Here is a 16237-nt window from a genome sequence, read left to right on the forward strand (position 1 = left end):
ATCGAAGACGAGTTTCATTTTAATCTTCAATGTCCAAAATATTATAATTCTGTTAAGTTAATCACGAATACAAGATGCAGAACTGGGATGATTTAATTACAGGATAGTTCATAGAATTTTAGGTACAAATGAATATTTGTATCTTTCTAAGATAAAAAAACAAACAATACAAAACTCGAGAAAAAGACAAAGTTATGTTATGCAACGTTAATGTCCTTCTTACAAACTTTCTATAATACTGAAATGAATCTGTTAACTACTGAAGACTTTAAAAAGAGATGGTCACCATGGAGTTGTCTCTTTTCTGATCAGAATTTTAATTTACAAAATAATGACATAGCTTGTATTTTTTTTCCCTTGAGAATTTTTGTTATGTACGGTGTATATATTTATATACATGTATAGGTGTATATCTTTACATTATACCAACTGGCCGTGTGTGCTAATCTGTGAAAAAAATATGTGGCTTTGTCTGTCTGCCTACTATAAGTCTGTCCCAAGATATTTATGCAGCACATTTGGACGATTTTTAAAAGAAATACACATACCTGTAAAAGAAGTGCAATTGTAATAGCGAGCGCAGCGAGGCGGCGCGAAGCGTCGCTCGCGTAGCGAGCTCCATAGACAACGTGTACGAACGGAGAAAATTCGAGTTGAAATCTGCACATTGTTCAAAGAAAATTTTGTGGACCCGCGTGAAAACGTTCTTCTATCCCAGTGATCCTTTGCGGTGCATAGCAACATGGTGGAACAGGAAGCGTTTCTAAGGAAAATTCTTACCTCTAAATCGCATACATCTATATAGTATTTTATTTAACAATACAAAATCCTTTAAAAACACGAAAGTAAACAACACATATGCTTACGTAAAAAAAAAAGTTGTACCTATCTGAACTTTTGTTGACATATGACGTCATTTCCTTTCCCGAATTTATCCGAACATTTACGAAAACTGTCGACAGAAAGAAAGTTTCATTATGATACCGGGACCCCCCCCCCGACCCCCCCCCACCCCCCCCCCCCCCTCTAGATCCGCGCATGCTGCCAAAAATGTTTAAGCGGAAAACAAAATCTGCATAATTTAGTCCGAATTTCCTCTGTTTGGCTTAAAGTCTATTTTTGTTTGAACCTTACTCCATAATAAAGGGAAAATATCGAATTTATTGTCAATAATAATTCATTCTATGAATACTTTTCCGTTTAAAACAAATTTTACTCATTACATTGAACTTCATAACAACTCAAACCCTGAGTAAACAACACCCTTAAGTATGACGTCACAGTGATCTCGCGCTATCTTTTAGAGGTGGATCAAGCATCTTTACAAGATGTACATGTAGGAAGTAGGCCTTCTCAGTATCCGTGTTAATGGCGACTCTTTTTGCTGATTAGTTTTGTTTTTATTTTTATTTTGGTTAGTAAATACACATGCAAGTTCCACGCTCAATTTACAGTATATTAATCCAATCATATATGCATACGTTAGGTAACGTTAGGTGACAAAAATTTATCTAAAGAGAAAATTCTAATTATTATCAGATTACGTGCAGCCACGTCATTTTGTAATAAATGAATAAAACAAAAATGAGAAAAAATAAACTGTTAAAATATCTACAGGGTTTTTTAATAGTTACATATGTGGCCAAATCTTTAAATAATATTGGATATCACACACTAAAAAAGGGGGAGAGCAAATGTCTACAACGCGGTATATATAGCATACAAAAAATCAAAATTGATGTTACAGAGGAAAATAATTAAAACACAAATAACAACAAGGAACAAAATGAGAAATTACACAAACGCGCAATTTATTGTATACTGATTTAATGATCATTAATAAAAAGCAAAGGAATGCTAAATTAAACATTAGTATTTACATTAAAAAAAAACTTAAACGGCTTTGTATTTTACACCTAAATATTTTAATAAGTCTGTTTAACATTTTATTAATGCTCAGTGATACATGTAGTTTGTGTGAGTGTATTAGACTAAGGTGGGAATAAATGTTTGATAACTTCGGGTTTCTAGCTTGCGGTGGTAAAAGTTTTCGAGACAAAGCCAAAGTTTTTGGTTGGGCAAGTCCACACGTTGCATTGAACAATGATGAGAGATGTGTATATAGTCCCTTCTGCGCTCGCCCCAACGGTCATACCGTAAAACATATTAGTTGAAAGGGATAATTTCCAAGATAATTTCATTGACACGTTATCAACTGTCACTCAGAAAAATTCACAGGAACGAAAACAGATTCCTTACGGAGATTTATAATGGGGAATGTTTACATCTTTTCCATTCGGAATACACTCGGAATATACAACGCGCAATTTTTCAACGTTATCATCTGGGCTTGCTGCAATACAAATTTAAACCTCCGTAGACATCACATTTTTAGACGGTGGCTATAAATAGCCACGGTCTATTGCTACCGTCCTGACCGGAAGAGTATTTCTCACGGGGACCCTAGCGGATAAGGAACGATAACTCTCTTAGGTATGCAGTGTTACAGACAATGTTTTATCTATGTGTCGATTTCAGTATGAGAACTAATTTTAATCTTATCAGATATTTTGAGCATTATAGCTGTTAATTATTTTGTACATATATTTAAAAAATTTATGAAATTGTGTTTTATTTTAAATTGGCCGTTACTCTGTCTGCTTACGCGGTATCGATAATTTATGAGTTGTGACGTTAAACTCTGTATCAGGGCTGCATAAACTATATCACTGCGATAATTTGCGGAGAGATCTCACAATAATCGCTTCTTGTTTTTTTTATGATGTAAACAATTGTCAGAAACACACTATTTAAACAGGTTTGCCATTAGCAATTTTTCAACGGATTTTCAGTTCAGATTTTTTGTAAGCAAATAAGGGATTGAAGACATATGCTGTAAAACGTCTTATGGATTTCACGGCGTGTCAGCTCGTGTATCTCTAATAATTTGCAGCAAACGCTAGCTTTTTTGTGAGAAAAAACAATCGGTTCAACTCATGCAATATTCCATATACATTTATGGTACATTGTGAAAGGTAATTGCGTGGACCCTGAGGTCCACGCAGAAAATATATCAAAGTACTGAAAGTACTGGAAAGCGCTAAGCCGAGAAGAAAGTGTTAAATTATACCGAATGTTATAAAAATACATGTAAAGAATCATATTTGAATCGGGGTTTGATCGTTATTGCAAAAATTCACGTACTCAGATTTCTGAAATGATATAGAATTTGGATATGCCACAGTTATAGAATACACAAATCTTTTTAATGATTAATGCATGCTGTCGTGTTAAAGTGAAAACAGAATGGTGATGACTTTAAAAAAAGCATAACCATAGCATTTAATGTAAGCAATTAATGTAGGTGTTTCTCTATTTTTGAAGCATAAAATGTTTTATCAATTTGACTGTAAATCAAAGTTTCCAATTTACAAATTATAATGATCTGCCTTAAAGCATGTTTACAAAGATCATGATTGATTTTAAAATTTTAGAACAAATGAATAGATACATATCTGCATGCAGGATAACTTGAAGATATTAAGTTTTCCCTACTGCATAGTTTTGAGTTCTCCCGAGTACGACCTCTCCAGGGTACGACTTCTCTAGCATCCGCCAGTAGGTGGCGGTATTTCGGAAATGCGAAAACGAAAGTGGAAGTAGAATAAGAAATCTGGCTTATGCAGCAAGTAAATTGTGGATAAAATAGCGATAAGATATACATGTGACTTTCCCAAATCCAATCAAATGAATTGAATGAATCTATAGCTAAATACAATTAACGATTAATGAAACTGCCGCGACTGAATATTGTATGATACTTTTTTTTTCAATTTTTATTCACTTTCGCTGTGAGGAAATAGAAATAATCCACTAAAGTCGAAGATAAAATATTGATTGAATCTTCTGTTTCATGGTGACGTGCATTCCAAAAGCAATATATCAGTTTTATCAAACAGGTTCTTGTAAACCATTCCGTTTTCTTTACAACTAAATGTATTAACTGACTATGAGGACAAAAGCAAGTGTGATGGTCCACAAGACTGAAACTTTTTCCCCGTGATAAGTATTTTATTTATTTATTATATCCAATCCACACTTTTCAAAAGTTGTTTCCCTTTACGGGGTCAACCCAAAGGTCAAAAGGGAAAAAACCAAAAATCTCCTTCTTTATATACAATCAAATATTTGGGCGTACTGTGATGAAATCGCTTTGGATTTGATTTATTCATTCAATATGTGGTGGCAACCCACCTATTTAATGAGTCATTCTGGAGCAATCAAAATACATACATGTAGTACATGTATTACCGAAAACGGAGTTTTAATGTCAACTGATATAGATACAAACATATAGATACAAGCTAACGGGCGTTTCGACTGAGAAATCTTGGAAATCGTTTGAACCCTGAGGTATAATTAAGCAAAACGTGAATCCAGGATATCTTGGGACAGAGTATATATACATTGTATATTTAAAAAGTGAAAAAACTAAAAAAATATATATATGTTTTGGAATTCCAAAAAAAAATGTTATGGAATTAATTTTTTGTTTAAATCGGTCCGTACGTGTTTCCGATCATGGTTTTACCATGTTCACATGCATTGATTATACATAGATTAGATATGTACAGTTAATGTACATTGTAAGTTTGCGTTTTCGATCATTTACCAGGGTTTAAATATTTCAACGATTATTCGATTTACAAATAGCGTCATTTGGGCATATTACAACATGTCTGTTAGTCAGCCCCTCTTAATCATGCTAGTTTACAATGCCGTCGACATGCGCCATAAATCTGGTGGTAATATCACACCTGAGCTCAGGTAACCGAATTACCTTGAACCGCATTACGCATAATTTCCTGTGCATCAAATATAGTTCCGTATATTTCCAATTCTAACTTAATTTATGGCACATTTGGGACTTCAATTCTGCATAATATTTTAGCTATAGAAAATTTTTAGATAGAGATATGTTATTTGATTAAATATTTAAGTTAAAACTCATCTTATAGTCGCTGTTTACCTGCCCGGGGTTAAGGTCAAATCATTCCTACACACCGTTAACCGCCATGTTATTTTGAAAACCCAGAAGTAGGAAGTGTTTTTGTAAAGTTGAAAATCATGAAGCTTACGTTTGCATGTGCAGTTCTATTATATTTCACTTCACTTGGTAAGTATTTAGTACTTGTGCTCTTTTTAGATATATATAGGCCTTTGTCAACATTATGATAAAGCCCCACTTTAATCTTTAGAGATGTATACAACCTTATGTATGAATTGGTACATAAGCATGAATTACGGAATGTCAAGGTATACATATTTATATCGCACAAGTTATTAAAATTGTGCGCCAAAATGTTTAGTGAATCAATAAATTGTATTAGGACGTAATATTTTATGTACAGGTACGACAAGTTTTTACTCAATCTGTACAAAAAGGTACTGTATATATACTTGGTACCCCCTCTCTTTTGTGTATCAGATTTTGTGTAAACCCAGTGGTAACCATATTAAACTTTAGTACAAACTTAAATTATTATTTCAATTTCATTTATTGACAAAAACCACATGTGGTGCAACAAGTCATACATACAGTATACAAATATAATTAGAAAATGGATTTTCATATGTTTAATGCATTAAGGAATGAATTCAATATTTATTTGTTTTATACGATATAAAATGGTTTGGGGCAGTTTACGCTCTATAAACCGTGAAGCGATTTATAAAAAAGCGTAAACTGTTTCAAACCATTTTAAATCGCATAAAACTAATAAATTTTGAATTCATTGCTTATAATTTAATTTTTTTACTCTTTATTGTAGATAAAAAACGGTCATTTGACCTTTAAAATGACGTAAAATTGTACAAAATTCAAACATAATGTCAGGCATATTGATACGTTTTTGACGTTAGTCTTACTATGATGTGGGCAACATTCTTTGTATGGTATAAAATAATTTTTTAGCGAGTCAGAAAGCGCGTTACAACCAGAATTAAATTATTATTCACGCATGAAGTTTCAAATTTTTCTTTATGATTTAACATCTGCTGGGTTAAGAATTTTATAAGATATACATGCATTATTAAAAAAGTGAACAGTATTCACTTTGTAGTTGTTTATATAAAGAGGACATATAAATATATGGTTGATTAATTTCTAGCTCTCTGATTGGCTAACATCAAACAATCCAGAAAAAAAATCAAACATTATATTCACCTGCACGTAACTAAAGAGGTCTATATACCATTTGATTTTTTTCTGAATTGGACTAAAAATAGATCATCCAATAAATATATCTTTCATCCCTTGGAATAATGGGGTTACAATATCTGCCAACCTCTACAATGTATGTGTGATTTGTGTGCACTTGATTTTAATTAATAGAGTCAAAAAAGAACAAATCTCCTTTTATCTTTTATATTTGTGGTGTTCCTGGTTGAGTTGAAGTACTCTGGTTGTTATTGTTTGTTAATAATTTTATATTTTAAATTTGTCTTCAGCATCTGCACAGGACATTCAGATACAAGCCCTCCCACAGACGGTGATTTATGGGGAGAATGATCTGGTCATTGTATGTTCCATCTCTAACCCCTCACAACTCAGTTCGTTGTTCTTCATACAGCTACTGAGGAACTCTAGTGGAACATTTGATACAGTAGTGTCAGTCACAACATCTATCCAATGGAAGGACAGTGCACTAGAAAGACGAGCCACTGCCACTGGGAACTTAGATTCTCCAAGCACTGCACAACTGAGATTAACAATAGACAAAGCCAATGTCCTGTGTCCAGATGACTTTAAGATGTACATGTGTAAAATGTCAGGCCAAACTATTAATTCAGATATAGTCACAAAAGAGACAATTCGTCCAGTAACTATATCTTACACTGGTATGTACAGACTACAGTATACTGACATCATTTTACTTGTTTCCTTATCCCTTTGAAGATAATAAAATTGTTTTTTGTCATTTGAGTATATACAATCATATAAAGACAACAAAATATGGCAATCATGGAAAATCTGCATAAGAATCAACACTGACAATATGTTTACCGGTCATTTTTAGATATGCATGAGTATATATATCCTCTCTTGTGTACATGTACAGTTACATTATTAATATTCTCTGTCATTAGGCTGGCAAAAGCTTATTCTACATTTAATGTCATTTAAATATACAAAGCAAACAAGGGATGGTAATGAAATTAAACAAAATTTTAAGATATTATTTATTTACAATAAAAAAATAGAGTACATGTAAGTATATTCAAGCTACACGTAGACTAGCTGTTAAATGTTATGAAGAGAATCCCTTTTAGTATACAATATAGAATCCATAATGTACCCTAAACATTTCATATTTCTAAAGATTGCAGTGTTTTACCCAAAAAAAAGTTTAATCAAACTAGCTAGGAAAAATAAAATTGAAAATAGGGTTTTGTTTGATTTTTGAAAATGACAATGGCAAATAATAGTATCTGTTTGGTTTTTCAGCCAAACCGAACGTAATTGAGATGCCCAGAGTGAGGATCCTGAATGAGATTCTTGATACACCAGATCGACAGTTTTCCGTGGGAACTGCGATACAGTTAACCTGTCGAGGAGAGGTTGGAAGTGACGCAAGCATGGTAAGCATCCATACCTATTGATCTCTATGAGCAGAAAAGTAACAACTGTTTTCTTCTTGTCCAAAATTATGGCCTTAAAATATTTAAACCACAGAGGCATTTTTACTCTGATAATACAGCTGTTACTGTGAGGCAGATTTGGATCCAGATTCGTAATGTACACAAAATTTTATAGTGAAAATCTTCAAGACATAAAAATGAAAACCCTGGGTAACCATGCTTTATGTTACAGATACAATAAAAGTAATCAGCTGTTTTTCAAATATATATATCCTCAATGGCTCATTGATTTGCATGCTGAGTATACTCAAAAGCTCATAGAACACAAATTAATAGACATCATGTGAACATATGCTCACATATGTAACAAAAAAATAAAGATATAGATATGAAATACTGTTTGTGTATGTTTTGTAATCCATGACATACGGTAGATCTGAATATTTATTTCCATATAATTTAATTCTGGTTGTAACGCCCTTTCTGATTGGCTAAAAAAATTATTTTATATCGTATAAAGAATGTTGCCTACGTCACTGTAAGACTTACGTCAAAAATGTATCAATACGCCTGATGTTATGTTTGAATTTTGTACAATTTTACGTCATTTTAAAGGTCAAATGACCGTTTTTATCTACAATGAAGAGTAAAAAATTAAATTATAAGCAATGAATTTAATATTTATTAGTTTTATACGATATAAAATGGTTTGAAACAGTTCATGCTTTTTTATAAACCCCTTTGCGGATTATAAAGCGTAAACTGCCCCAAACCATTTTATATCTTATAAAACAAATAAATATTGAATTCATTTCTTAAATAAAAAGAAGAAAATCTCAAAAATATGAAATCAATATAGGATGAGTTTGAAAAACCAAAATCCACCACAAAAATTCTTTTCACAATCCAAGTTTGTGATATAATCTTTTGCGGTATAAATGCATTAGCCCCTATTGTCCAAACGTCTAGGTTACCTTTTGTCATTCAGCAACTGAAAAAATGAAACACAAAAAGTGGATAATAGTGGACAAGCAATTGGTGGACTGTTGCGGTTAGGCTGAAGAATAATATTAAAAAAGAATAGTTTTGGATTTTGTTAAGAAATGCAGAACTAGACTCTTGTGAATGTGATTTGTAGAACTAAGTCTGCTTAAGGAGAACCTCTGGTCCTGTGTTGGCTTTCTTCGGACAGACTGAGAGTTTGAAATGATCTTTTTTTTTTCAGACCATTAGATGGTGCGCCCAAAAGGTTGGTGAATTTACTTTCACAGGATTGGCCCAGACTCCTATCTACTCGGAGTCATCTCTATCAGGATGTCTGTACACGCGCTCCAGTACCATCACATACAACCTTACCAACCAAGACACCTTCACACAATTCTTGTGCGAGTCTGGAGATACCGGATTGTGTGGGACAGGGAGCGCCATACAACATGTTAACATCACTCTCAGTAAGTTGTGGGAATTCTTAGTTTATTTTCTGATAAAGCTGTAAGCATTATCTCATTCAAGCCTCTTAAAAATCATCTTGAGCTATTTCATTTCATCAATTCAACCTGATTTCCTTAATTATTTTATTTAAGCATTGATTTGACTTGATTTCATTAATAAATTATGATTTAGGGCACTGTTCCTCCAATATATTAATAATCTATGCTTTGGTATAACGCATGATGCAGGTTTGGATGCTCCAATTAAAACAAAATCATATGATGGCTTGAATTGCTAGACTTAAGACTAAACTCTTCTCATAAATTCTGTAAAAATATTTAGTTTTACCTGGTGTGAGTCTTTGAATGTTTTAGAATCTCTTTTGATAAAATATTCAGATAAAATAAATAAAGTGGACATATATTGCACGCCAAATTCGCAAAAATGAGCTTACTGGTAACTATAGTTTTCAAACAGCAAACTATAGCTAACGATTCATGAACTATAGTTTTCATCTGTAAAACTATATTTAACGGTTGTAAACTATAGGTAACAAATGATAATGATCAGATAATCTAAGTTTATCTGTCAGCAAATAATGTTAACAATAGATTTTGCTGATAAATATGGATTCACATCTGTATATAAACTATAGTTTACATTCGTTAACTTTAGTTTAGTGTTGTTAATCATAGTTTCACAATCGTGAAACTTTATTTTATCAGATAAACTATGTTTTGCAATCGCAAATAATTGTTTTCAGTGTTATTTATAGTTTTACACTTCTGAAACAAAGATGATTGCAATAACTATGGTTTACAGATGTGAAATATAGATTAACAACATTAACTATTGTTTTCTGTCTGTAAACTATGGTTTACAACTATTAAACCTAGTTTAATGACTCTGATATTATGATTATCTCATTTTTGTGAATTTGGCGTGCCAAAGACATACATTGAACATGAACTCCTAAAATAGAGGAAGGAAAATCAAGTGTTCACTTTCTAAGTGCTGTCTTAGATTATAATTTAATTACTGTTCTTAAATAAAAGGCAAGGATGAAAATGTGTTATTGTCTAAAAAATAACTTATTAAAAAGACAAATCTCAGCATTACTTAATACCGTAAATATATGCTTGTTCAGAAGCATCACTCCTTGACTAATCTTAGTCTTTAGACTAGTTTAGATCATTTCACTGACCATATGTCCCTGATTGTATCATGGTATTTCTTTTTATCAGCCCAACTTTAAGTATGGTGACTAGCTCTTTATTGAAAGTGTTATCAGAGTTGAAGTACTGGTAGACAGAAGCATTCTGGGAGACTTGCCCACTCCCTGTCATGCATGATTAAAGTTAGAGCCCCTTAATGACCTTATGTCTGATTTGGTCCATTCTCACTTATCTTTATTTCACACCCATTTTAGAAACATCAACTGGTAAGTCCTTTTTTGTTTTTCATTGAAACACTCCTCTTTTTTTTCCCTACTTTTTTGTCATTGCTTTTTAAACTGCTGAGTTTCCTAACACAGGCTAACTCAATTAACATTATCATTTTAGACTTAGATTAGTAGTTGTGCATGGCTTCATCATCTGTGTGTCATCTTTAACTGTTTAATACTTGTCTATTAAGTGTATATGAGCTGTTACTTAGAATCTTATATAATTATCACATAAATTTTGATAACATGATATCACATTAAGTTAATATGTAAAACTCATTACATGGAAAAATGAATGCTATAACTCAAGTTCTTCCTTTATATATTACCCTCACTGGTAATTATATTTTAACAAATAATATGCACTGTTTAATAATGAATTCTGAGAATTAAGTCCACCAGATGGGCATATTATAACTTTAATTGCTTTTAGTACTCAAAGTTTAAAATTGATAAAGTGGACACTTCAATAATTATTACAGGTACCGGGTACATGATGATAAAATATTACATAATTTATGTTAACTTTTATTATAAAGTTTAATACCTGATGAATATTGATGATTGGTAAGATCTACATATAGGATTCATTGGGCCAGAGACCGTGATGATAAATGTCTGTGATTAAGTTGATTGTCATTTGACCTACAGCTTATCAAAGTGCAAGCTCTGGCCTCCAAGTCTCAATACATTAGAGTCACTATATACATTGTTTCAATTGGATCATATCTCAAAGAGGTTTGAGTTTGATTCTCCATGCAGTTGAAATTTGCGGGGAAACTGTCTCAGAAAATATATTGTATATTCATTAAAAACACAAATGAAGAGAACACATACAGTACCGATCAGACCCAACCTAACAGAAAGTAAACCCCAACTAAACCCTGGGTTTACTTTCTAGGTTTACTCTGGGTTTACTTCGGGTTTACTAGAGTGGACCCAGAGTAAACCCAAAGTGGACACAGAGAGTAAACCCAGACAGAAGTATATCCCTGAAAGCAGACGCTAAATGTGTATTCAGAATATACAAAGGGAGGGTAGGAATTACTGGCTTTACTCTAGTATTTTAGAAATAATATAACCCCAGGGTTTAGTTGGGGTTTACTCTGGTGTTAGGTTGGATCTGATCGGTACTGTACATGTACGTAGAACCTTTGGCCAATGTTTGTTGTGAGGACAGTATATAAGAAGTCTTTAATTGTCAAAATGCCAATATTGCTCGATTTAATGGGAGAGCAGAGGCCGTTGGTGGATATATATATTATTGAATGGGAACTGCATGTTAAAAGAAGCGTGCCGGGGTTCAACTATTATGCATGGGTTTGTAAATAGGTGTGCAGGATGAAGATGTCACCATTACTAATAAATCTAACTATATACATGTATGTAACTGCTACTGTTGGATTCATTGTTAAATCATAATAGTTAGAGGAATGCACCTTGTCAGAACCCCAAATGAGTGTCACACCTGTCTTTAACAACTGAATTGCATGGTCAGCTTCTTACCTTAAAAATCTTTTTTATCATTGGTTAGAAGACAAGAAAGTCAATTAGAAAGAATTGTTGTAAACCATCAGCTCAATGGGAAGATGATTTTGCTTTAGTTTAACTCCTATATCTTTAGATCCCACTGAAAATGGAAATTTTTAACAATGACCATTTCCAAGAAAGAAGTATTTATATTGTGACCACAAGCAAATTTCTGATAAATTGTTACGAGTCTTGTATAATATAGAGTTTGGATGGTTACAAGGAAGTAAGTTTAGATATTGATGACACTTAATTATCTTTGTAATATTCCTGGTAATATTGAATCAATTTAAGTTTTACCTTAAGAGTACCTGGTACATGTAACATTGTAGACGTTAATACAATAAATGGTATCATTATTTATTGTAAGTGTTCATATATTAATGTGACTGTTTTTTATATTAAACTGTACCATAATAGTGGCATGAGTTATTCAAAACCCTCCTTTTCTCTTCCCTCCTACAGAAGGATCTGGAAACACCAACCCTCGTACAGCAGATGGTAAGTATTATGGAAAGGGTTGTTAATAGAAATGAAATTATTGGGAAGTATGTTTTGAATTTTAAAGCGATCTCATAAAAATGACATGCCTAAACTGTTTCTTTCTTTGCACAATATCAAGTCATTGATGTTGATATGCGTTATTATCAAATAACATATCCCTCGTTTCCATGGTTACAGATACCTCAGACGCTGGTATCATTGCCGGAGGTGTGATCGGAGGCCTGGCGGCTCTCATACTGATTATCCTCCTTGTCTACTTCCTCGTCTTGCGGAGAAAATCCGATGGAGAATCTTGTAAGTACAATATTTTAAATAAAACTACCCTTTGACCTTGAGCTAGCTACATTTTTGTATACACTTTGCCCATGAACTGTTTAGCTTTGTCCTTTGACCTTGACATGATTTTACTGTCAGCTTAATGTGATGGTCAGCTCAGAAAACTGGAGGCATTATTTAGGGCTTAGAAGGTTTCACATTAGTTTTATTTTCCAACCTTCTTGTAAAACATTTTAATTGAAGTACTACTGTGTACAGGAAAATATTTGCTCCCATTTTATTTTCACCCCTTTCGCCCTTGCTATCAACGGATAAAGTTATGACTTGGCAAATTCCAAAGTCTCATATCTTTTTTTAAACACAACTGTGTCTCAAAGAATTCAAGACAGGGCAAAACTGCTTGTAAATGTAGAAGGGCGAAAATTACCCAGAATACAGTGTTCTTTTTCATATTGACACAATGATTAGACTGAATTTGCTGAGTTAAAGCTTTGGTAATGTGATTTATTTCTTCATTATCTTCCTTAGCCACTCCTCCACCCATAGATGGTAACTATGACTTTATTCTATAGATCGACATACCACATAACATATATCACTCAATACATATACTTGAGTGAAAGCTTGTAATTCTGTATTCAGATACAACTTATGACCATACAGATAAACACACCAACATTCCCCTCACTATGTATCACCGGTACATGTATATTGTAGATGGTTTGTTGGTGTGTTTATTGAAAAACTGGTTTGCAATTCAAGATCAGAGTAAAAAAAAAAAAAGACTACAAACCAACACACTATGTACATGTACCAGCATACCACTTGGCATATACCCTTGTTTGCAATGAAGATCAGTTTTCTAAAGCTCTAGATTTACCCTGGGTATGCAAATCTGTCAACTAGATATTGATTCTCTCACAGTCAACATGATCTCCTGTTCAATATTTAATGACCCTACTCTTTCTCTGATTGCCAGAATGATCGAAAAATATGCATGCTTTAAATGTTGATACCTAAAATACCAATCTTTAAACAGAAAATATATGTGTTTTCATATTTTTCTTTTCCGATATTTGTGAAGAAATTATAGATGTTTTATTAATAGAAATAATATGAATTTACCTTGTCCATGGACATTTTATGTATTGCAGAAATCATATCATTGTACATGAATAATGTTTTATGGAAATTATATGAAGATGCTCATCATATAAAGGAAATAATCTTAAAGGTTTCTTGTATATAGGAAATAATCTTAATTTACGTTTCTTGTATAAAGGAATTATTTATATAAATCTAACAAGAAGAAGTAACCAATGTCGATTTTCATATTTTAACCAGTGTTGCCATTATAACTTGTATCTCTGTGTATCTTTGTGCTTTCCTATGTTACTCACCAAACAGAAAATGAGCAGAGAATTGTTTTAGAGGAATGTTGAAAATACACATTCTGTTAATTGTACACAGACGCTAAAGACGTGATTTTTCACATTACCAAGTATTTGGGGGGTTTTATGCTCAGAAAGTAAAAACCATGATTAGTGTGTTAAAAAAACTGTTTTTGTTTGTTTTACAGACAGAACGAAGGAAGATGTGCCAGGGTGAGTTAATTATCCTCATTATGATAAACTTTCCAGGATCATTATAATTCATCAAAGCTCAGTCTTATTTTCATCTTTCTTGCTTTAAAAGTTACTGTCAGAAATTTCATTTTTTTTTCCTTGAGGATGAAAAATTGCCCTTTTCTTTTTTCTCAAGCAACAAACATAACTAAAATTCTTTAACACAGGATATCTTTCAAATAGATTAAGTCTGAAACAAAAATTTCTTCATAATTCTACAGTTAGATATAGGTAAACAGCAGAGGGGCTCTGAATGGGTTGATTAAATTCATGTTACTGTTGTAGGTACAATGGACCAGCTAACCCGGAGGGACCAGTTTACAGTGTTCCCGTCAAAGACAACCCACCACATGAAAGACAGGTAAACTGACCTTTGACCTCATCATAAGTAATCAATAGAAACAATCCATTTTCTTAATTATTTTATCCAAGATGATTCAAAGCATGTTGTTTCCTAATTATGGCAAGTCATTTTTTTTTATTTATGATTTTTAAAGATATATATATTACAGTTTGTAAATAGGTTTTGTTACAGTAGTATTTTTTAATGCTTAATCAGAAAAGAATTTTGGTGATTATTAATTAATTATTCAGCATGAGTTTAATCTGTTTACATTGTACCAGATTAGTGTGGAAGAAATGAATTTGAAAGTAAATTTAATGAGTGTGATGTTTTAAACCCCAGGAATTGCTTGAGGAGGTAGGCTATGTACTGTAAACAGATTGTTAATGCTGGTGATATGCTCACATAACACGCCATGAGTCACCCTAATTAGTAGTAATTAAACAACATGCAGGAAACTGCATGTTTTCAGTATTGTTCATTTTCTTTTACTTTTGTTTATTTTTTTTTTTGGTTTTTGGATTTTGCTGTGCCTGATGTATCAGGGTTAAACACTTAATTTAAAAAAATAATTTGTATAAAACAGAGGCGTGAAAATGTAGAGTATACAATATATATACAATTACCTTTATTCAATCAATGTACATGTACATATAGTACGGTATATATTCATAGTATGTCAATATCTGAGTGCTACAAGCTGTCCATTTATCATTCCTCTGTGTGTGTACAGGAACCTTATAGTGTGTGTATAAAGAGAATATAAAATATCTGCATGCTGGACATATATTAGTAAGTCCAGACACGCAGATGTTATTGTGTTTTTGTCTTATTATATATCATTCTTCAAATCAATAAATTCTGTACATGTATAAGTCTGCATGAGTCACAGCATGACCAAATGGAATGAATGAATCTAAATTCGCATGGCAGATGACTTTATCCAGAAAATTAATAATCATGATGGCTTGTTTTAATAATAGTGCTTAATTTATTTGTAACAAGCAAATTTTTATCTATTTTAAAATTTTGAAAGTAAAGCCATTTTTGTGTGTGATTTTTGAAATGGTGATAGGGACAAGGCAGTCTGCCATGCTTTAGTGATTCATATCTCCATTTTGGTCTCCACAGAGAGAAGAGGACGACCACAGAGTGAATGGAACCACTCAGGAGCCACGCAGAGAGCTTCACTATGCTGACCTTGACATAGCGACCCAGCCTCCGGGGACCAAGGTCAAACCCAAGCCCCGCCCTCGACATGAACCAAGCAGCACAGAGTACGCAAGTGTATCGTTCGGCGGCAGCGCTGTGTAAAAGTCCCGTTTAGTTCAACTCGCGCGACCAAAGTCTTTGAAAATATTTATTGTTACGAACTTTTACTGTAAGTTTACTTTGCATAAGGGAAAAATCTGAACGACTGGCTCAGGATTTTTACTGTGTTTT

The 16237-nt window shown here is 32.8% G+C and overlaps 1 protein-coding gene across 1 annotated transcript in view; it reads left to right on the plus strand.

Annotated features, from left to right (window-relative positions):
* LOC136269696 (uncharacterized) overlaps window positions 1-16237 on the plus strand; it is a 96849-nt gene that overhangs the window by 74765 nt on the left and 5847 nt on the right. The window contains exons 5-9 of the mRNA XM_066077520.1: window positions 12512-12547; window positions 12728-12844; window positions 13355-13375; window positions 14406-14430; window positions 14737-14812. Coding sequence (XP_065933592.1) covers window positions 12512-12547; window positions 12728-12844; window positions 13355-13375; window positions 14406-14430; window positions 14737-14812 — 275 coding nt within the window. The remainder of the gene's footprint in view (window positions 1-12511; window positions 12548-12727; window positions 12845-13354; window positions 13376-14405; window positions 14431-14736; window positions 14813-16237) is intronic.

Source organism: Magallana gigas, chromosome 2, assembly GCF_963853765.1.
Source record: "Magallana gigas chromosome 2, xbMagGiga1.1, whole genome shotgun sequence".
NCBI classification, from domain to species: Eukaryota; Metazoa; Mollusca; class Bivalvia; order Ostreida; family Ostreidae; genus Magallana; species Magallana gigas.